Here is a 23195-nt window from a genome sequence, read left to right on the forward strand (position 1 = left end):
CGAGTTTGTATTCCCAGCACCTTGCACCGCGCTCTGTGCAACTACACAACACGTTTAAATCATATCAAGTCCAGTGGACTCGTGCTGGGCTATCTAGACTGTCATTACTGCAGACTCCAAGCTCCCGGGTTCCAAATCGCTAGTTCTCCTCCTTGCTTCCTCACCCCCTATAGTGATGACCTCCCCGCGTGACCCCTACTCGGATGCGGGGGGGAGGGGGATCCTCCCTGGGTGAGTGCCTGGGGTCATTTCCCCCACACAATGCCACGGTTCTTTTATACATACAACACAGCCAGGCCCCGAGCATCTCGAGGCTTCATTTCTCCTCCCCACCTTAAGGGTTCGGAAGCCTGGGGGAAGGAGAAGCCTGCTCCTTTGTAGCGCCCGCTGTCAAACTCCCCCGGCCCGGGCTCTGCCTCAGTGGTCCTCCCGCGTCCTTCCTTCCTTCCCCTCTGCGTACCCTCTCCCTCCGGAGCACACTCGCTCACACACACCCGGGTCGGTAACCCCGGCACACAATGAGGTGGGCCTGCCCTGCTCGCCCTCCCGGGCCGGGACTTGGACACCTGCCTCCCCCGGCCCGGCTGGGGGTTTGGGAGGCGGAGCTCAGACTCGGGCACCGCGGGGAGCCCCCCCCCTCCTGCCGCAGGCCTTACCCCGGCCTCCCCCCCCTCCGAGCCCCGGCCCCCCACAGGCCGGGGCCAGCTCCCCAACATGGCGGCGGCGGCGGGGACACGAGCGAACCCGGCGGCGGGCGGCGGGCGGCGGCAAGCGGCGTCTCCCGGCCCGGCCGAGCCGGGCCTGTCATCCGCCCCGCGCGGCGGCGCCATTTTCCCGGGGCCAGGGACTAGGCTGGTCCCATTCGCGTCCCGTCCCGTCCCACCCCACCCCCCGGACCCAGCCCGAGCTAAAGCCTCTGTCTCACCTGCGGCCCGGCCAGGGGCCTCCGACGGCGGCCCACTCCGGCCCGTGGCCTGCGAGCGCCGCTCTGTCCGTCCCCGCGGCCCGGAGAGCCGGACAGCGGGACACCGGGACTCCCGGACCCGGCAGCGGCCTCAGACCCGGCGGGGAGGGGGAGGGGAGGGGACCGGGGCCCGGGAGGGGGAGGGGAGGGGGAGAGGGAGGGGGAGGAGCGGGGCGGGGCCGGGCAGGCGGGGCCCCGCGCACGTGACCGGAGCGAACGTCCCCGGGAGCTCGGGGCGGCCGCACGCACGCGCGCCCAGGCCCGCCCCACCCCACCCCGCCCTGGTCCCTTCTGGATGGAGCTCGGATTTTTCCCTTTGATTCTCGGCAGTTTTTCTTTCCTGAGCCCCCCGTTTCTCCTTGCTAGACTTGAACCATTGGTTTGTTTTCTCCAGGCCAGATTCCGCATTCCCCGACTCCCCGTAGTCCAGAGCCCATAGTACCCTCCCTCTTTTCGCAATCCCCAGCCTGTGTGGACCGTGTCCCCTCTGCTTTGCCCTCTTAAGGAAATGGTAACGAGGGATCGGTCTTCTTCTGCCTGGCTGGTTGGTTCTTCGGAACCTATGCCTTCAGCGCTTGGCCCATAGTCTGCCCTCCAGAAATGCAGCGGCAGAACCAGTCCGAAATCTCCCTCCTATGGACTTGTGCCTTCCGTGGCTTCTATCCTCAGCTCTGGCACTTACGTGGCCTAAGTACCTTCACCTTTCTGAGACTTGCATGGTCTCAATTCTCCAGGTTTAAAATCCTATTTATTATCTTGCATGTTAAATTTGGGGGACTAGTGGGGCATCTATGTAGAGTCAGATGGTAGGACTAAAGAGTAGGAGTGGCCCATTGAGAAGCTAAAGACAGAACTGAAATTAGGGAGAGAGGTGGGGGTTGGAAAGAGGAGTCATCTAAATGATCTCGGGGTGGGAGGCCAGCGGGAACGGCCTAAAAACGATGTAAATTTGAGATCACTGTTGACATGTAAGAACAGGGTTATGCGTCTGATGGCATGGAAAGAGTACTAGATTGGGAGGCAGGAATTCAGATTGTTTAACCACGAGAAGAAAAGACATAGGGGAAACATGATCGGTATCTTCAGGTATATGAAGAGCTGTCCTATGGAAGAGGTTATAGTTTTGTTCTGCTTGGCTGCAGAGAACAGAACTAGCCGTAGAGGTGAAAGTTACAGGGTAGGTAGGCGATTTGGGGATCAATAAAGGAAAATGCTTGCCTAACATGGAAAGCTCCACCTGTCAAGGTTGTTGAAAAAGGAATTTACGTTCCATTCCCATTCAGACTAGGTGACCTTTGAGGTTCCTCTCTGTTGGATACTGTGCTTTGAGTACCACCTCTATTAACTCCAGGCTGAGGACCTTGAGCATGTACTCTCCCTTCTCCAGGCCTCAGTTTCCATTTCTGTACAACTAGAGGGTCAGTAAAAGTTTCCAACGTCAGCATTCAATGAGGAAGAAAGTGCCAGATGACACATGCCCCACTCCACCCCACTTCCAGGACACAGTCTACTAGAGACTAAGGAAAATTTTTTAAAGAGTGGTTGGGGGGCGGCTAGGTGGCACAGTGGATAGAGCACCAGCCTTGGAGTCAGGAGTACCTGAGTTCAAATCTGGCCTAAGACACTTAACACTTACTAGCTGTGTGACCCTGGGCAAGTCACTTAACCCCAATTACCTCACTAAAAAAAAAAAAAAAAAGAGTGGTTGGGAAGATCCACTTTCCCTCCCTAGGGTCATTTCCTGTCGAACTTCATGGGACTGGAATTGTTCATGGGGTGAGTCAGGGGCAACGTTGCCCAGAGGTACAGAGATGGTCTAAATGGCCTCCAAGGTTGCAGATAGCCTAACGTGCTCATATTAGAAGCCTAAGTGAGGAGACCTCTCTCCCCAAAATTCAGCCATCTGTCCCAACTTAGACCTGGAGACCAGCTAACAGACCAAGCCAGAGATAAGGTTTCTTAAGCAACTTTCTCTTTAATTCCTCTTGGGAAGTGGAAGCCCCTGAGCTGTTCCCCGCCCCCCCCCCCTCCCACCCTTATGTGGCCCCTTCTCCCTGCATCTCTCCCTCAGATCCTCACTATTTCTGGGACAGAGAGAAGGAGAAAGAGGGCCCCTTGCTTCTGGATGGTCAGTTTAAAAAAAAAAAAAAGTCATTTAAGAAATGAGACTGGGGAAAGGGAAGGGGAAAGATGCAGAGGGTTGGTGGGAAGGAAGAATGGTTAGGGTCACCAGGGTGGGGTTTTTTTTGTTTTTGTTTTGTTCTTTTTAAGCAAGCATTTCCCTAAGCCTCTCGGGAGTGTGAAGTATAGGAAGGGGGCAGAACTATTCTTCTGCCTTCTTGCCTGAGGTCTGTCAGGCCACACCCATCGACTGTGGAATTTGTCAGTTATGCTGGAATTGGGTTTGATATAAAACTCCTCTGGTCCCCAGGCCCTGGGTAGAGCTTGAAGGCACCAAATGGGAGCCTCTGGTCTTCAGACCCACTCTGTGCCTGTCCCCCCTCCCTCCCTTGCCCAGGGGGAGGCAGGGCTCCAAGGGGCTCTTGGAACATGCAAAGGGGTATTTGTGCTGCAGCGCCTGCCCCTGCCCCACCCACCGACCCCTACAAGATGGTGGCACCAGCTCCATCAGGGCTTCGAGGGTCCTTCACCCCAATGATGAAATTGTTGGTTCTCCGACCTCCATGGACCCACGACAGAACATCTACCTTCTCAACCCGATGGCCCCGAGCTTCCAGGAACTCAACCTCTTTCTCAGTGAATTCACCTGAAAGAAATGACATGCAACAAAATCAATTCAAACATTTATTAAATACCTCCTCTGTACAGAACCCTCTACTGGGTGCTGCGTCAACTCATGTATAACCCCACAACTGGTGGCCAAGAGGAATTGTTCTTCTTCAGGACTGGACAGGCTTGTCTGTCCAGGGCAAATTGTAGACGATTCCAGCACCCCTATTAAATCACCATCATTTCCCAAATCTCTCTCCAGCTCCCCAAATCTCTTTACCACTGACAAATCCCAACATTCTCCAGAAATCAGATTGGAAAGAGTAAATTCCCATCAGAGAATTATAAACTGTCAAAGTAGGAAGGAACCTTAGAGATCTTCTACTCCAGTCCTCACATTTTACACATGAAACAGCTTAACTCTGACCACAACCAGTCTGTAACAGAGCTATCTAATCCAACTTCCCCATTTTACAGATCAATGAGCACTTAATGAGGTGTTTTAGGAATATTTCTTTAGCAGCTGTATGAAAGATAGAATGGAAGAGAGATGGGCTTGAGGCTGGAAGACCAACTAGAAGGCTTACAGAATTAGTCCAGGCCTGGGGAAAAGTAATAAGAATCAAGGGAATGAGGTCTAGAAAGGTGAAGAGATTGACCTATAGTCATATGACCACTGTCAGATAAATTAGTGTTTGAAAGGGAGGGTCTAGTCCAACCATCCTCATTTTAAAGGTAGGGAACCCAAGTCCTATAACGGGGAAAGCGGCTGAAAGTCATCTCAAAGCACTTTCCAAGAGCAGTCTCTGGGTAGATGGGTGGCGAAATGACACTAGGAATCAGAAGGACGCATTGAAGAGGTGGGAAAGAGGCAGCTGCTGGTGTTGAGACAAACTTGACTAACAGTAATTCTGCCATCAACCAGGTGTCTTCATCTGTTGAGCCATAGTTTCAAGCACTTCAGCAGAGAACTACCAGCCTAAACTGGGTTAAAGGGTTAAGTTTCCCGATTGCCCCCCCCCCCAGCCCTTGAGGGCTCTAAACCCTGAGGCGAGGGAGGAAATGCCTAACTCAGTAAAGAAAGACCACCCACAGAGAACTGGGTGGAAAAAACTCTAGGCTTCTGATATGTAGATGAACTTGACCTTTAATCTTTTGTGTCATCAAATAACAGCAATTTAAAAGACAGTACCTCTTTTTAGCATTTTCAAGTTTACAAAGCCCTTTCCTCCCAATAACAACACCGAGGAAGGTAAAGCAAGTTGTTCAGTTGTTTTCAGTCATGTTCAACACTCCGGGACCCCATTTAGGTTTTTTTTTTTGGGGGGGGGGGGGGCAGTGTTTTGAGTGTTTTGCCATTGCCTTCTCTAGTTCATTTTAGAGATGAGGAAATTGAAGCAAACAGTTATGTGACTTGCCCAGAGTCACACGGCTAGTAAGTGTCTGAGGCCAGATTTGAACTGTTGACTCCAGACTTGGCACTCTATCCACAGAGCTACCTAGTGACTTTGAATGTCACATGTTAACATTATCTATGCTCTATTGCATTTTTATTTATTTCGTCAAATATTTCCCAATGACATTGTGATTCTGGAGCAATTGAAGGTGTTGAGGGCTGCATGTGGTCCCCTGGGCCTAAATTTGACCCTTGTGTCCTCTAAGACAAAAAACAGCCAAGAAGAGAATTTCCTCACCTGGGAGCTCCCTATACCAATAAAAATCACAGGTTTAGCCCCTACCTGTACCTCTATTCTGGGCTACAAGCTCTTTGGGGAGGGGAGAGGAAGGATATAATTGGAATTGAACGCAAAACAAAAATAAAACAAACGTCCATTCAAAATTTTTAAAGAGCATTCAGAGAAACTGTGCCCCTAAATAATAAATAATGATGATGATAGCAACTCCTGTCTATAGCTTTCTTCCTCATAAAGGCCCGGAGTAGATAATGAAAAGATTATCTCTGCAAAGTAGACTAAGCTTCCAGGACAGGGGAGAATGACTAAGTAATGAGTCAATTAACAAGCATTTATTAAGCACTTACGATGTGCCCCAAACAGTGTTAATGATTAGGAATACAAACACAAGAGCCACATAATCCCTCCAAAGTTCCAATAAATTCCCTGGAGGTGTCCCTGCAGGTGGGAGGGTGGGGGTGGATGTGTGTGTGGATGTGATTGTGTGCAAGACCATAGGGATGGCCAGAGACATCAGAAGGAAACAGAAGCCAGAGAGTCCTTGGGGGGTGTACCTGCTGTTGGTGTGGCCCACCTAGGCTCCAGAATCAGGACCCCACCAGCCTGCCCTTCTCCCTGTACTCACTGTCCACCTGGAGGATGTTGGATTGGAGCTCAGGGTGGAGGCGCCCTAGGGACAGGCTGTCACTCAGATTTCTGTTCATGGTCAGCACATTCACCAGGACCTGCAGGATGCCACAGAGGTGAGAGTTGCATACAGTCAGGAAGTATCCCCAAGGAGCCCAGGCAAATCATCCCTTATAACAGCTGTAACACATTATATACTTTTAGGCACTAGGTGGTACAGTAACGGGGATGCCAGCTCCAACTGACTCACTAGTACCAATTGTTACATTTTCTGTGTGATCATGTACACCTTAGAAATTGGCAAATGCTACACATAGAAGCTTGATTCATTGTTTTGTTGATTGTCTAGAATTAAGAAATTGATGGAGAAGATGTTAACGCAGATTAAATTTTAAAGTATGTCATGGGCACATTTTTTTTCTTCCCAGAAAGCCTGTTGTAAAACATTTACCAGTACACTCTTGTCAGTAGACAGCTGGGTAATGCAATGGATAAATTCAAATCTTGCTTCAGACCTTTACTAACTGCCTGACTCTGGGCAAATTGCTTAACCTCTGTCTGCCTCAGTTTCTCCACCTGTAAAATGTGGATTATAATATCACCTACCTCCCAGGGTGGTTGGTTGTGAGTATAAAATGAAATATTTGTAAAGTACTTTGCAAACCTTAAAGCACTTTACAAATGTCACTATTATTAATACTTATCAAAGCAGTTCCTCACCCATTATCTCAGACACTAACAACAGCACCTTGGCGTCAGGAAAGTCAGAGATTATTGTTCTGATTTGACAGAAGGGGAAACTGAAATCCAAGGAAAGAAAATTACTTGTCCACTGGCCACAGAAAAAGTTAGTGGCAGATCTGAACTAGAACCTTAGTCTGACTCCCTGTTCAAAATTCCTTTCATGCTGCTTTACACTGTCTATTAATAATAGCTCACATTTCCATCATGTTTTAAGGTATACAAGACACTTTACACAAAACAGCCCTACAAGGTAAACAAGGCAAGTATTACTCTGCCCATTTCACAGAAGATGAAACAGGCTCAGAGAGGTTAAGTGATCTGTGCGCTTACTCACATAGCTAGTATCACAACTACAATTGAGTTCCAGGTCTCCTACTTCTTCGGTGCTCTTTGTATCATACTGTTTTATTGTTTGTACTATTAATAATAATAAATATTAATAATTATAACAGTAGTTAGCATAATAGTAATAGTGTAGCAGCAGCAGCTACTAACATTTATGTAGTATTTACTATGTGCCAGACACTGTGCTAAGTACTTTACAATTGTTATCTCATTTGATCCTCACAATAACCACAGGGAGAAGGTGCTATCATTATTCCCATTTTACATATGAGAAAACAAAAGCAGAGGGTAAGTGACTTGCTCAAGGTCACATAGTCAGTGAATATCTGAGGCTGTATTTGAATTCAGGTCTTTCTGACTCCAGGCCTGGCATTCTATCCACCACACCACCTAGCTGCCCTACTACATTTCTCTTATGCTTCCTAGGAAAACAGGAAGACAGCTTTAAAGTCCTCTAAAAAAATGAAAGAAATGGGGAAGTAGACCTGAGAAGGGCCAGGGGAAATGTAGCCCCTGCCCCTCTCCCATTTCCCATGAACAAGGTCCCAGGGCCAAGAATTCTAAGGACTCAGCTCCCATGATTCTCTGTCAGGAGGGACAAAGGGGAGGGCTCACCTGGGTGAGGCTGCTAAGTCCTCGGGCAGCACCATTGGCCCCCAGTGCCAGGTAAGTCCCGCAAAGTCCTTCAGCTGGCCTCACCACCGTGGGCAGCAGGAAGGACAGTGGCCTCTTCCCAGGATGAATGGCATTCTCCTGTCATAGTAACATAGATCTCATAGGTGATGGGAGGGGGAACCTGAACTGATTCCCTTTGCCCCCAGCTTCTTCCAGGCTCAAAGAAATCTGGAGCAAGGAGTTTCAAGCTCAGCTCTGCCAGTGTCCTTGTCTCCCTAGGCCTCAGTTTACTGTCTTTGAAATGGACAGAATGCCTGCACCCCAGGGCCATCTGGGAGGTGTTCAATAATAGGCTAGGAACAAAAAGATGAGAAAAGAAACAGGGGGGAGAACAGAAGGGACAGGGGAACAGAAGGAAGCAGCTTAAGGAACAGGGCCCTCTCTTTAGGAAGCCTTTCTGGACCATCCAACCCCTAGTGATATCTCTCAATCCCCAGATGTAATTCTTGCCTGGGATAAGTCAAGTTAGTTGTGTTTACACATGTATGAAATGTTATGTCTCCTCAGCTAGTGTAAGTTCCTTGATGAGCCCATAGCATCGAGCACAGGACTGGGCATACAGTTGGCTAAATCATTAAACAAACATTTTCTGTGTACCTGCTATGTACAGGGACCAGAACAGTATACTTGGGGGGGTGGGGAGGGGGAGGTTGGGGACATTTAGAGAATTATCCGAAAGTGCAGGGGAAAAAGAAAGAGGGGAGGGGCAGAGGAGGGCAGGGCAGTTGGACAAGCCTAGGAAGTACCAGGCTGGGTGCTGAGTGGTTTGCAGTTTTATTGGGCCAGGAGAAGTCCAGCATCTGGCTGTTTAGCAGAATCCCAGAAGGCGTGATGAGGCCGCTGCCGAAGGGGCGATTCAGTGAGCTGCAGAATGACAGGAGACATAGGTGAGACCCCATCTATTTCCTGGCTCTTCTCCATGGGGTATGCCCATAGGATCAGCATTGCCCTCCTTGCACCCAAACCCACTTCCCTGTTCCAACAAAGGAAGGAGAAGATGCTTGCCAGGGACAATCCCTACTCCACCTCCCCGGCCTGGGTAGGGCTCTGAACTCGGTTCCAAATTCTGGACACTGGACTGTACCTGACCACAGCTACAATGAAGTCATCAGGCCCCATCACCAGCACCTGTGCAGCTGTGGCACCGCCATCCAGCTCATAGGCAGGAAGCAGTGAGCCAGGGTCTGCCTGGGAATCATTGATATGGCCTCGAAGGTACCCAGCCTCCAGCTTGCTGTGGGAACACAATAGATAGAGCTAAGAGGGCAGTGCCAGGCAGGACTTAGAGAGTGAGCACTTTAATTACAGTTTCCATACTCCCAGGAGAGGCAGGCTAAAGCTGGAATTGAAAGAAAGGGCTGAAAAGTTGTGGGGGTTGTAAATGGTTATAAGGGAGAGAGCTAGCCTTGTGATACCCCTCACACTGGGCAGCCAGGTGGTGCAGTGGATAGAACACCAGGCCTGGAGTCAGAAAGACCCGAGTTCAAAATCAGCTCGGTCACTTACTAGTTATGTGACCCTGGGCAAGTCACTCAACCCTGTCTGCCTCAGTTTCCTCATCTGTAAAATGAACTTGAGAAGGAAATGGCAAACCACTCCAGTATCTTTGCCAGGAAAACCCCAGGGTCAGACACAACTGAAAAATGACTGAACATCTTTCCTATACATAAATACCCATGCTCACACATGTACTGTGTTTGTAGTATATATATATATATATATATACACACACGTATACACTCATAAACATGCACCAAAGTGTACACACATGAATATACTTATATGTTTGTTTGCATCTATGTATGTATATATTAATATATTCACACATATGGATAGACACATGCATACATGACCATTCTGACCACTCCTCAGTATCCTTTGCTGGCTCATCATCCCTATCATGTCCCTCAACTGTGGATAATTTCAAAAGCTCTGTTCTGGGACCTGTTTTCTTCTCTCTGTTTTGATGACCATGTCAGCTCCAGACCAATTGCCTACTGGACACATAAAGCTAGACATCCCAAGACTTCTCAACTTCAACCTGTCCAAAACAGAACTCATTATCTTTTCCCTAAAACATACCCATTTCCTTTTTGTTTGTTTTATTTTGTTTTGTTTTGTTTTGCAGGGCAATGAGGGTTAAGCAACTTGCCATGGGTCACACAGCTAGTAAGTGTCAAGTGTCTGAGGCAGGATTTGAACTCAGGTCCTCCTGATTCCAAGGCCAGTGCTTTATCCACTGTGCCACCTAGCTTTCCCAGACAAACCCATTTTCCAGCCTCCCTGGTTGGTTATTCTTGACTCTTCCTTTACCCTAGATATCCAATCAGTTACCAAATCTTTCTATTTCAAAAACTACAACATCTCTCATATCTGACCCCTTTTCTCTATTCATGCAGCTACAATCTTGGATCAGGCCCTTATCACCTCTTGCCTGCACTAGTACAATGGTCCCTCAGTTGGTCCCCCTCCCTCAAGTCTTTCCCCACTCCATTCTATCCTCCACACTTCAGCCAAAGTGATTTTTCCTTACGTGAATCTCTGAGCATGTCATTCTTCTACTCAATAAACTCTAGTGGCTTCCTATTCATAACCTGGGCCCAACCTACCTTTTAAGTCTCCTTATACAGCATCTTCTTTCCTTTACTGTATGGTCTAGACAAACTGGTCTTTTATCTGTTCCTCATGCAAAATCTCCATTTCCCATCTCCAAGCCTTTGCATTAAGCCATCAGTTCTCAGGCTCATGAAGTCAAATGAGGTCAAGTCAATAAGCATTTATTAAGCACTTACTGTGTGCTGCATACTATGCTAAGTGATAGGAATACAAAATAAAACAAACAAAAAAACCACAGTCCCTGCCCTGAAGAAGCTCAAGATCTAGTGAAGGAATCAACATGCAAACAGTTAGGTACAAATAAGATAGATACAGGATAAATTGGAGGTAATCTCAGAAGAAAGGCAAAGAAGGACTGGCAAGAGCTTCTAGCAGAAGTTGAGATTTTAGTTGAGATTTTAGCTGAGATTTGAAGAAAGTCAGGGAAGCGAGAAGCAGAGACAATGAGGGATAACAATCCAAGTATGGGAGACAGTCAATGAAAATTCAGAGTTGGGAGATGGTATGGGAAACAGCAAGGAAGTCAGTGACACTGGATTGAAGAGTATGTGGCATGTGGCAGGTGTAAAAAGATTGGAAATCTATGGGGCAGGTTATGAAAGGCTTTAAAAGCCAGAGGACTGGGGGCAGCTAGGTGGCGCAGTGGATAAAGCACCGGCCCTGGATTCAGAACTCCCTGAGTTCAAATCCAGCCTCAGATACTTGACACTTAACTAGCTATGTGACCCTGGGCAAGTCACTTAACCCTTATTGCCCTGCCAAAAAAACCCAAAAAACAAAAAGCCAGAGGATTTTAGATTCAATTCAGTAGAAAGCCACTGGAATTTATTGAAAGGGGGAAGGGGTGACATGGTCAGAGCTGCACTTTAAGAAGATCTCTTTGTTAGCTGAGTAGAGGATGGATTGGGTTTGGAAGAGATTTGAAACAGGGAGACTAACCAGAGGGCTATTGCAATAGTCCATGCCTGAGATGATAAGAGTCTACACTAGAGTAGTGGCAGTAGCTGAGGAGAGAAGGGGGTATGTGTGAGAGATTTTACAAATGTAGAAAGGACAGGACTTTACAATAGATCAGATATGGGGTGGTGAGAGAAATCGAGGAGTTGAAGATGACACTTAGGTTGTGAACTGAGGTGATTGTGAGGATGGTGGTACCCTCAACAGTAATAGGACATGTCTGAGTCACATATTAACAAGATGGAGGACTATAGGAAGTATGTACCATACCAGCTGTGTGACCCTGGGCAAGTCACTTAGCTCCAATTGCCTTAAAAAACATGTGGGGCAAAGAACTGTGGAGTAGATGCTGAATGAACCATACTATTTCTTTTGTTTTTGCTGCTGATGTTTTTCTATTTTGAGGTGTTTCATCATTGCTCTGATTTTTCTCTTATAACATAACTAATGCAGAAATATATTTAATGTTATTATGTGTATGTATATATATATAAAACCTATATCAGATTACCTGCTGTCTAGGGGAGGGGGGAGGGAGGGAGAAAAATCTGAAATTGGAAAGCTTGTATAAACAAAAGTTGAGAACTATCTTTATATGTAATGGGGAAAAAATACTTTATTAATTAAAAAAAAAACCAAAAAAACATGTGGGGCCATCTCCAGTTGTCTTGATATATTTTACCATTGGACCCAGATAACTCTGGAGGAGAATGAGGTTGGTGACCTTGCACAGCCCCCCCTCATTTAAATCCAATTCAGTGCAAGTCATGATATTACCCTCAGGTCATGGGCCTCTTTGAGGGAATGAAGGACAAGGGGCAGCTAGGTGGTGCAGTGGATAGAACACCGGCCCTGGAGTCAGGAGTACCTGAGTTCAAATCTAGCCTCAGACACTTAACACTTAACTAGCTGTGTGACCCTGGGCAAGTCACTTAACCCCAATCGCCTCACTTTAAAAAAAAAAAGAGAATGAAGGACAAAACAACAAGAAGAAGACAGGGGAAAATAAATCAACATCTGATGAGGCCAAGGAACCTATGGATTCACAAGAAAGCATGAAACCACAGTAAGATGTTCCTGAATGGTTTAAAAGAAAATATAAGAATTGTGAAATAGAACATGTGGCCTGCATAGCAGAAATAATGGGCAGAATGGGGAGAAAAAGCTTGAACTCAAGGTAGCAAGTGTCCCCAAAGAAATGCAAATATGCAAAAGTAAATGATGATGTAGAAGAAGAGAAGCAAAATGCAATAACGTTAAAAGAAAACATTCATATAAGCAAAACATATTGATCTTGAAGAAAGGATACACAGAGACAGCTTAAGGATTATAGGTATCCTAAAAGAACATGACAAGTCAAAAAACCCAAACACCATAATGCAAGAAATAAGACAATAATAAGACACAAATTCAATACAACTCAAACACACTTCCTACAGGAAACCCTTCTTTATCCCCCTCATCTGCTAATGCCCTCCCTCCCTATTTGGATTTGTTTTGCATTTATTCTCTATATACTTATATATGTACAGTTATCTCCTTTAATAAAATGTAAATTCTTTGAGAGCAGGGATTGTTTCCTATTTTGTCTTTGTATCCCTAACACCTAGCACAATTGCTGGTGATTAATTATGTGTACATATGCACATATATACAGAGTGACTGAAAGCTTTAAAGTTTAAGCTTTAATAGAGTTTAATAAGGTTTAAGTCTTAATAGCTTAAAACTGCACCAAAACTTTTGGGACTCCCTGTCTATGCATAAATAGTACTATAAGACTTAGGGATAGAATGGATCTTAGAGATCAATATACACATATACATAAATACACATATACAAATATGGTGTGTGTGTGTGTGTGTGTGTGTGTGTGTGTGTGTGTGTGTGAAATCAGGAGGAAGCAAAATCCTCAGATAAATGCTTTTCTCAGGTCTCTCCACACTCCCTTCCCACCCCCAATCCCTTCCTATCTCCTGGCCCTACCTGAGCATGTCTTCTGTGCTCTCTGAGATGGTTGAATCATAGAAGGGATCTCCCAGTCTGCTAGCCAAGGCCAGAGCAATCTTCAGGGTCTGTGTTTACAAAGGCATGCATAAGCACCAGGCACATCAGGACTTCTTATCCACCTGTGACTCCCAAGCTCCAAAACATACATGCCCCCACCCCTCAGAATTGCAAAGACCTTCCCTTCCCCTATACCCCAAAATACCTTTACTGACCTCATGCCCAAAAGGCTTCCCTTACACCCAAACCACTCCCCAAGGACTGCTTGGTATCCCCAGAACCCACAGGGAAGGACAGAGGAGGGGGGAAAGTGGGTGGTTGGCACTGACCCCAGTCCCCTGGACAGCAGGAAATAGGACAAGAAAGCTGAGAAGTTGACCGGGAGAATGGTGGGAAAGGGAAGGGGAGCCATACCTCAGCCACCCAATGCAGAGCCTGCTCCCTGGACACCAGGCTGGTAAGGTTGAAGCCCTCTAGGATGTTCAGGGCAGCGATGAGGGCGGGTCCCGTGTGAGGGGGTGGGGGACTGAGCACCAAGTGGCCTTTGAGAAAGGGAGAGGCCAAGTTAAGGATGGGAAGGGAAACAAATCTAGGTATAAGGACAAAGGGGCAAAGAACTTTTACTGAGGTAAAGAAACTAAAAATAAATTCTTAGAAATTGAAGTATTCATTTTACAGACAAGGAAACTGAGGCTCAGAGTGAAAAAGGGACTTGGTAAAGTTAGTGGCAAAGCAGAGCTAGAACTCAGGAGGCTTCCTAAAGTCCAGCCCAATGCTTGGAGCTCTTCAGAAACAAGGATCCAAGATATTCATTCACTCAAGGTTGGCTTCATTCAAGGCTGTACAATGACCCATTCCAATCCCATCCCCACCACACACATACTCCTAACCCCCCCAGCCCCCGTCCCACTCTATTTGCCAAAGCCAAAAATGACTCTTCTAACAAAGACAAAGCATTTCATGCCCAGTGAGTGAGATAAGGCCGACCCTCCTGATCCCACGAAGACAGGGTCCACTATAACTTTGTTATCTAACTTCCACTATAGAACTCATCCATCAGTATACATATGTAGGACAGACAATTCAAATGGACAATGAGGTCGTTTCAGTATTAAACCCGGAAGAGAAGAGGGAGCAGGCCTGCTTTTAGGAAACTGCAAGGTTCTTTTGAGGAGCCCAAGCTTTCTCCCAGAAACAAAGACTCATCTTTTCCAAACCATCATTCTTAGAAACACTGTAGAACTGTGAGACATGGAGCACAATGGTCTCTGAAGAACTGAACATGAACCATGGAGAACCACATGGAGAGGCAAGTGCAACATGTAACCAATAAGGACTTTCATAGAAGAGCTAGAGTAAAAGATGTCATTGGGGAAACATATGATAGGAAGACCAGTCAAGTGTTAAGGCTGGCAGTCATGTGCTCTACTGCTTTTCTTGAAATATCAGGAGAAATTGAGGAAAGGCATTGATTATTTGGTGAGGAGGACTAGCAGACTCATGAGAAGAGACGGCCAAGACTTGCACAAGATGGCAGGCAGAGAGAGAAGATCCAAACCTAGATGACTGATATGAGTAATCCTATCAGGGCCCTCAGGACAGCGAGGCAATCCTTTTACTCCTCTGTAATTGAGAACTATTTCAAACCTTCACTTCTCTCCTCCTATACATCTCTCTTCCCCTTCCTCTCAGCAGAGGACCTCATCTCATATGTTACTTTTTTTTTTTTGCGGGGCAATGAGGGTCAAGTGACTTGCCCAGGGTCACACAGCTAGTGTCAAGTGTCTAAGGCTGGATTTGAACTCACGTCCTTCTGAATCCAGGGCTGGTGCTTTATCCACTGCGCCACCTAGCTGCCCCCTCATATGTTACTGAGAAAACAGAAGCCATTCACTATGAGCTCCTTCTAATCCTTTATTCCACATCTCAAAACTCCTTGACATCTTTTTCCCCATTCTCTCTTCTTTTACTCTAGTTTAAAATTTTTTTAAAAAAAATAATATTTTTATTTATAGTTTTGAGTTCCAAATTTTATCCTTCATTCCCTCCCCCCACCCATGCAGTAAACAATCAGATGTGGGTTATCCATGTGCAATTATGTAAAACATTATCATATTAGTAATTTTTCTTTTACTCTAGTTTGATGAAAAGTAGCCCTTTTCCTTACCAAGGCCATCCCTTTCTGACTCCTTTAGCTAATTATCTCCACAATTATTCAACTTCTGTCTCTAATCTTTTACCCTTCCCCATGTCATTGATTACCTCCCTGCAACCTAAAAACATTCCTAGGCCTTCAACATCCTAAAAATTTCTCATTTGATGCTGTGATCCACTCAAGTCTTTCCTCTCTTTCATAGCCAGAATACTAGAAAAAGCAAAGTTATCTACAATCATTGCTACTATTCTTTCTCCTCTCACTTCTCAGTCTTTACAGTTGGGTTTTCTGGTTTGATCATGCAACAGAAATTGTACTCTTCAACATTAATAATGATGTTTTAGTTGTCAAAACTGATGGTTTGAGGGGCAACTAGGTGGCGCAGTGGATAAAGCACCGGCCCTGGCTTCAGGAGGACCTGAGTTCAAATCTGGCCTTAGACACTTGACACTTACTAGCTGTGTGACCCTGGGCAAGTCACTTAACCCTCACTGCCCTGCAAAAACAAAAACAAAACTGATTTTTTTTTTCAGTAGCAAGCCTCATCTTTCTTGATGTCTCTGAAATGCATTTCTGAAGTATGTGAAACTTTTTACCACCCTTTCCCAGAAAGTCTTTCCTCTCTGAATTTTCATGACATTGCTCTTGTTTATCCTTCTACCTGGCTGATCAATCCTTCTTAGTTTCCTTATCATAGATTACAGATTATCATCCTTATCCTTCCACCCAAATGTGGCTATACTCCTAGCCTCTTAATTAGTCTCTTTGCCTCAAGTCCCTTTCCCCTTCAATACATCCTCTACATAGCTGCCAAAATGATAGGTAGTCTTACTAGAACACAGCTCTGATCACATCACTCATATCTCTATTCAATAAATTCCATTGGTTCCCCATTACTTTTAGGATGAAATATAAAATTTTCTCTCTGGCTCTTAAAGCTCAGCACAATCTGGCTCCAACCTACTTTTCCAGCCTTATTATAAATTATACCCTTTCATCACTCTTCCATTCTTCAGTCTAGCCAAACTGGCCACCTTCCCGTTCTTTATACATTCCATTTTCTCTCTACCTCTAACAATTCCTAGTTTTCTTCAAAACTCGGATAAACTCTAAGAAATGTGGGCAAAGACAATATGGACAATTTCATTTTTATCAAAATCCACTGTTCTTAAAAATCTGAATTTAAATAGTTTCATCAGAGGTCCATTCTGATGGCATGAATGAATAAATAATAGCTTTAAAATGTATTTGGGGGAAAAAAAACCTCAAGTTCTACCTCCTACTCAAGGCCTTTCCTGATTCCCCAGCTGCTAGTGTCTTCCTAAGAAAAACTATCTTGAATCTATTTTGCATCTTTGTATATATGTATGTATGTGTATATATATCCCACAATAGAAAAAAAATATGTTCTATGAAAACAGACTGTTAAATTTTGGCCTTTTTATCCCCTAGCAAACATAGTAGGTGCTTAATGAAGATTGCTTAATGATTGATCCCCAGGACATCACATGGCTAAATTATCACTGAAAGCAGGTTTTTATGAGCACTTAAAGAGGAAGAGGGGAGGGGAGGGGAGGGGAGGGGAGGGAAGAGAAATAAGAGGATGACACAGAGAGGTTAGGTTGAGAATGATGGAGACAAACTTCACAATCTTACCTAAGTCTCACCAGAGTCCTGAGAACCCAAAGCCCTGGCCTAGGAATCAGGATACTTGCTGTGTAACCTCAGGTGAATCTCTTTCAATCTCCATTTTTCAGTTTTCTCCTCTATAAAAGGAGATGGTTGGACTAGATTCCCCCTCAGCTCTTTTCCAGCTCTGATTATCTACATTCTCAATCCCTTTTAGTACTGACTTTCTGTGGTTCCTTTAGGCCGAGGCTGTGGCATTGGGAAGAGGCAGCTAGGTGGTACAGTGGATAGAGGGCTGAGCTTGGAATCAGGAAGACTGAGTTTAAATCAGGCCTCAGACACTTATTAGCTATGTGACCCTGGGCAAGTCACTTCACCCTGTTTGCCTCAGTTTCCTCATCTGTAAAATGAACTGGAGAAGGAAACAGCAAACCACTCCAGTATCTTTGACACAGATAGGGTCATGAAGAGTTGGAAATAACTGAATGACAAGTGGCACTGAAAAGGTAGGAAAGGGGCAGCTAGGTGGTGCAGTGGATAGAGCACTGGCCCTGGAGTTAGAAGTACCTGAGTTCAAATCCGGCCTCAGACACTTAACACTTACTAGCTGTGTGACCCTGGGCAAGTCACTTAACCCCGATTGCCTCACTAAAAAAAAAAAAAAGAGAGAGAAAGAAAAAAAAAAAGGTAGGAGAAAAGAAGGGTGTGAATAGGGAAATTTGGCAAGACTAGACCTCACACCTTATCCCCAAATCCTGACATTCTAGGCACTTGGGAAATTGGCTGAACTCTAGTCTCTGCTTCAGACCCTGGCTCCTCGGGAAGTCACTGCCTCACTCAAGGTTCTCGGTTTTGGGGTTGTTGGAGTTTTTAAAATTTTATAGTGGGCAGGAGCCTCCCGATAGCATAGAAGAAGGGTGAGCGAGGCTGTTGAAAGAAGGGACAGGGTCACCTCGGTACACGCCACGCACAGGCTTTTCCACTAATACACTGTAGTTGCTGAAATCCTCCTCCGTCAAGACTCCACCATGGTGCTGCACCTAGAGGCAAGGATGAAGAGAGGGAGAAAAGAAGATGGCCTCAGTTAACATCTCTCGCAGCCCTCACTCTGCCCACTCCCAGGGCACCACAAGGAAGGGATTGATTGGTGGCTTTAATCTCTCTCCACCCCAAATAATAATACAAGCCCTAGAAACTGGGACACTGCAGAAAAAGCACTGACTCTGAGTCAGAGGACCCGAGTTCAAATCTTGCCTTTGACACATACTATCCATGGGACTATAGGCAAATCTATAAAATGTGGGGGTTGAACCAGATGGTCTCTGAGGTTCCTATCAGCTTCAGCTTCATAATTCCTAGGAGACCGTTTCCTCTCCCCTCACTTCCCACTTTGGTGAAGACAATGTCTCTCTCCCCAAGGGCTCCTTGATCTTTATTCCTAGGACTTGTAAAGCCTTTAAAAATGTCCGGGATACAGGGCACCTAGGCGGCGCAGTGGATTGAGCACCTGCCTTGGATTCAGGAGGACCTGAATTCAAATCTGGCCTTAGACACTTGATACTTACTAGCTGTGTGACCCTAGGCAAGCCACTTAACCCTCATTGCCACACCAAAAAAAAAAAAAAAAAAAGAATTTATGGGCAGCTAGGTGGCGCAGTGGATAGAGCACCGGCCCTGGAATCAGGAGTAACTGAGTTCAAATCCAGCTTCAGACACATAACACTTACTAGCTGTGTGACCCTGGGCAAGTCACTTAACCCCAATTGCCTCACCAAAAAACAAAACAAAAAATAAATAAAATTAAAAAAAAAATGTCCAGGACATTTTGTTGATCCTGAGAATGCAGAAGTAGAGAAATCCCTGGAGTAGGTGTTAGGACCTGGGTTCTTCTCCTCCTGATTTTGCCACTAAACTTGCTAAAAAATGAGCTTCAATTTAGCTATTAGTAAAGTGGCTGGACTCAGTATAATATTATTATTATTATTTTAGTACAATACTATTTAAAATCCCTCACATATCTTTGTTGGTCTATGCTTTTATTACCTCAGCCTACCCTGGCTTGGTCCCTTGCTCACCTCTGACACCATCTCCTGGGTGAGGTTGCCACCCCCATAGAAAGCTGTGGCTCCTGCAGAGCCCAGAGAAGACAGAACAGCTGCCAAGTCTGGCCTCCGCACAAAGGTGCCAGGTACCAGAGGCCGGCCTTCAGGAAAGAAGGTCTCTCGGAAACGTTCTGAAGCATTGGGCACTGGTTGTTCCAGGATGGCCCGGGCTAGAAGGACAGAAATGTATCTCAGCCTTGAGCCTCTCCTCCCCTGACCATTCTAAGAACCCAGATACCCCCTCACCACCCTTCCTAACATGGTGAACAGACTTCCAGCCCTCCGGGCCCCAGCCCTCTGTTCTCAGCCCCTCTGCAGCTTCACCACCCACCTCCAGGGCCCCTAACTGACCAAGATCATGGGTCACATTGAAGCCATCTTGAGCTACAGCTGAGGCGAATGCCAGAACCTTGGACCATGGCAGCCTGAGAGAGAGAAGATGGAGGACATGGTAAGGGAGGTAGAGGGGGAAGAGACCCTCAGAGCAGGGGAGAAGCATGGAAAAGGGAATATACCTAAAGAAATGAGAACTGAAAGGGGAAAAAGGACAGGGGACTCCAAGGTTGGTGGAGCCCAAGCTGGGGGAGGAGGAATTTGGGGAGATGAGATGTGTGAGTGGGAAAAGAGAAAGTGGAGACAAAACTTCTATGAAGTGGGAACCTGAGGAGGGGGAGGAATATGGGTAGAGGAAACCCAAGGCAGGGGAAGGAGAATGAAAAATCTGGGGGGGGCTGGGGGAGGGCAGGGGGAGCCCCTGGTGTTACCCTCCCCCTTACCTTCCATAGAGTTGATGAGCTTCATACAGCCCCTTGGCCATTCCTGGGATCCCCACAAGGAGACCCGGCTGGGTCAGGTGAAGCAGTCAAGGGAAAGAGGAGACCAAGTCACTAGAAGGGGAGGGGTTAGGCTGAGCTCTAAAGGGCCCACAGCCCTAGGGTAGAGGGAACCCCCAAGGTTCATTGGTATATCATAGTTCTACAGTAGCTTTGAATATATTAGGCACACAAGAGATACACGTCTGGCCAGTGCTCACCCTATACAGTAACTAGCTCCCTAGCAAACACACATACAGAAGGTGCATTGCAGTCAGGCATACAGTAAGCTTAGGTAATCAATGTGCATTTATTAAGCACCTCCCTATGTGCCAGGGACTGTGCTAAGCACTAGGAATACAAAGAAAGGCAAAAAAACCAAAAAACAGTCCCTGCCCTCAAGGAGCTCACAATCTAATGGGAGAGACAACATCTAAATTACTAGGTATATACAAAAAATACATACAGAGTAGATGGAAGGTAGAGGCCAGCTAGGTGATACAGTAGATAAAGTGCCAGGCCTGGAGTGAGGAAGACTCATCTTCCTGAGTTCAAATCTGGCCTCAGACACATACTAGCTGTGGGACCCTGGGCAAGTCACTTCACCCTGATTACCTCAGTTTCCTCATCTATAAAATGAGCTGGAAAAGGCAATGGCCAACCACTCTTTGCCAAGAAAACCCCAAATGGGGTCACAAAGAGTTGGACATGACTGAAATGACTGAACAACAGCAACAAAGATGGAAGGTAATCTGAGAGTGGAGACATAAGCAGCTGAAAGGACTTCCAAGCAGAAGGTGAGATCTGAGCAGAGTCATGAAGGAAGCTGGGGACACTAAGGCAGCAGTGAGAGGCAGAGACCCCCAGGCATAGGGCAAGAGGTATGTCATTTTGGAGGAATTGCAAGGAGGCCAGTGTAGCTGGATCATAGTGTGATTATAAAATTTAAGAAGACCAGAAATGTAGAAAGGAGCCAGGTTATGAAAAGCTTGAAATGCCTAACAGACCTTATATTTAATTCTGAAGGTAACAGGTATCCACCAGAGGTTATTAAGCAGTAGAGTAACATGGTCAGACCTGGGCTGTAGAAAAAAATCACTCAAAGGATATGAATAGGCAGTTTTCAGAAGAAGTCAAAGCCATCTATATAGTCATATGAAAAAATGCTCTAAATTACTATTGATTAGAGAAATGCAAATTAAAACAACTCAGGTACCACTTCACACCTATCAGGTTGGCTAACATGACAAAAAGGGAAAATAACAGATGTTGGAGGGGATGTAGAGAAGTAAGGACACTAATGCACTGTTGGAGTTGTGAACTAGCCCAACCTTTCTGAAGAAAAATTTAGAATTATGCCCAAAGGGCTATAAAACCATGCATACCCTTTGACCCAGCAATACCACCCTGTTAGGTCTGTATCCCAAAGAATTTTTTTTTAAAAGGAAAAGGACCTTGGGGCAGCTAGATGGCGCAGGGGCAGCTAGATGGCACAGTGGTTAAAGCACCTGCCCTGGATTCAGGAGTACCTGAGTTCAAATCCGGCCTCAGACACTTGACACTTACTAGCTGTGTGACCCTGGGCAAGTCACTTAACCCCCATTGCCTAAAAAAAAAAAAAAAAAAAAAAAAAAAAGGAAAAGGACCTAGGTATACATAAATATTTATAGCAGCTCTTTTTGTGGTGGCAAAGTATTGAAAATTAAGGGGATGCTCATCAATTGGGGAATGGCTAAACAAGTTGTGGTATGATTGTGATGGAATGCTGTTATGTTGTAAGAAATGAACAGGATAGTTTCAGAGAAACCTGGGAAGACTCACAGGAACTGATGCAAAGTGAAATGAGCAGAACCAGGAGATCATTGTACACAGTAACAGCAATATTTTATGATGATCAACTGTGGATGACTTTGTTATTCTCACCAATACAATGATTCAACACAATTTCAAAGGATTCATGGTGAAAAATGCTATTCACCTCCAGAGAAAGAAATGATGGAATCTAAATGCAGATTGAGACATACCTGTATTTTTTAAAACTTTCTTAATTATTCTAGGTTCGGTGTTTTTGTTGTTGTTGTTTTTGCTCTATATGTTTTTGCAATATGGCTATTATGGAAATGTTTTGCATGACTACACATGTAGAATCTATATCAAATTACTTGCCTTCTCTTTTTTTTTTTTTTTTTTTTGCGGGGCAATGGGGGTTAAGTGACTTGCCCAGGGTCACACAGCTAGTAAGTGTTAAGTGTCTGAGGCTGGATTTGAACTCAGGTACTCCTGAATCCAGGGCCAGCGCTTTAACCACTGTGCCATGTAGCTGCCCATTACTTGCCTTCTCAAGGAATGGGGAGGGAGAGAAATTGGAGCTCAAAATTTTTTAAAAGTTTAAAATTTTTGTTTACAGGTAATTGAGAAAAAAAATAAAATAATTAAAAAAAAAAGAATCACTTGAGTAACTGAGTAGAGAATAGACTGGAGTGAGGAGATGCTTGAGAAAGAGAGGCCTAGCAGATGGCTATTCTGGTAGTCCAAGTGATGAGGAGAGCCTGAACTAGCATTATCGCTATCTGAGCTGAGAGAAGGGGACACCAATGAGAAATGTTATGAGGGTAGAAATGACATGATTTGATATTGGATTGGATATGGGGATGAGTAAGAGTAATGAGATGAGAGGATGACACAAAATTTTTGAGCCTGGGTGCCTGGGGACAGGGTAGTACCCTCAACAGCAATAGGAAAATTCAGAAGAAGGCAGGACTTAGGAAAAAGATCAAATTCTGTTTTGGACATGTTGAGTTTGAGACTTCTCTGAGACATCTAATTCAAGCTGTGCTAGAGGGAGTTGGAGATGTGTGACTATAGCCTAGGAGAGAGGTGAGGGCTGGGTATATAGATCTGAAAATCATCTGCACAGAGATGCTAACTGAACCAAGTGAGGAAAAGAGAAGAGCACGCAGAACACCAGCAAAGGAGATTGAGAAAGAGCAGCTGGACAGATAGGAGGAGAACCAGGAAGGAGTAATTTCACAAAAACTTAGAAAGAATAGAGCATCCAGGAGGAGAAGGCTATCAATAGTGCTGAGAGGTCAAGAAAGATCAGGATAGAGAAAAGGCCAAAAGATCTGGCAACTCAAAGAC

General features: G+C 45.5%; 2 protein-coding genes across 2 annotated transcripts in view; both read right to left on the reverse strand.

Moving 5' to 3' along the window:
* The window catches only part of NCOA6 (nuclear receptor coactivator 6), a 74849-nt gene extending 73788 nt beyond the window's left edge, over positions 1-1061 (reverse strand). Inside the window, exon 1 of the mRNA XM_043982995.1 lies at positions 926-1061. The gene's annotated coding sequence lies outside the window, so the exon portion shown is untranslated. The remainder of the gene's footprint in view (positions 1-925) is intronic.
* Positions 1062-2990: 1929 nt separating this feature from the next.
* GGT7 (gamma-glutamyltransferase 7) overlaps positions 2991-23195 on the reverse strand; it is a 42333-nt gene continuing 22128 nt past the window's right edge. The window contains exons 5-15 of the mRNA XM_043988837.1: positions 20019-20086; positions 19594-19667; positions 19216-19412; positions 18093-18180; positions 13771-13898; positions 13336-13424; positions 8864-9013; positions 8526-8643; positions 7720-7857; positions 6014-6113; positions 2991-3731 (exon numbers count right to left, since the gene is read on the reverse strand). Coding sequence (XP_043844772.1) covers positions 3568-3731; positions 6014-6113; positions 7720-7857; positions 8526-8643; positions 8864-9013; positions 13336-13424; positions 13771-13898; positions 18093-18180; positions 19216-19412; positions 19594-19667; positions 20019-20086 — 1314 coding nt within the window. The 3' untranslated portion in view covers positions 2991-3567. The remainder of the gene's footprint in view (positions 3732-6013; positions 6114-7719; positions 7858-8525; positions 8644-8863; positions 9014-13335; positions 13425-13770; positions 13899-18092; positions 18181-19215; positions 19413-19593; positions 19668-20018; positions 20087-23195) is intronic.

This window comes from Dromiciops gliroides, chromosome 2 (genome assembly GCF_019393635.1).
Source record: "Dromiciops gliroides isolate mDroGli1 chromosome 2, mDroGli1.pri, whole genome shotgun sequence".
NCBI classification, from domain to species: domain Eukaryota; kingdom Metazoa; phylum Chordata; class Mammalia; order Microbiotheria; family Microbiotheriidae; genus Dromiciops; species Dromiciops gliroides.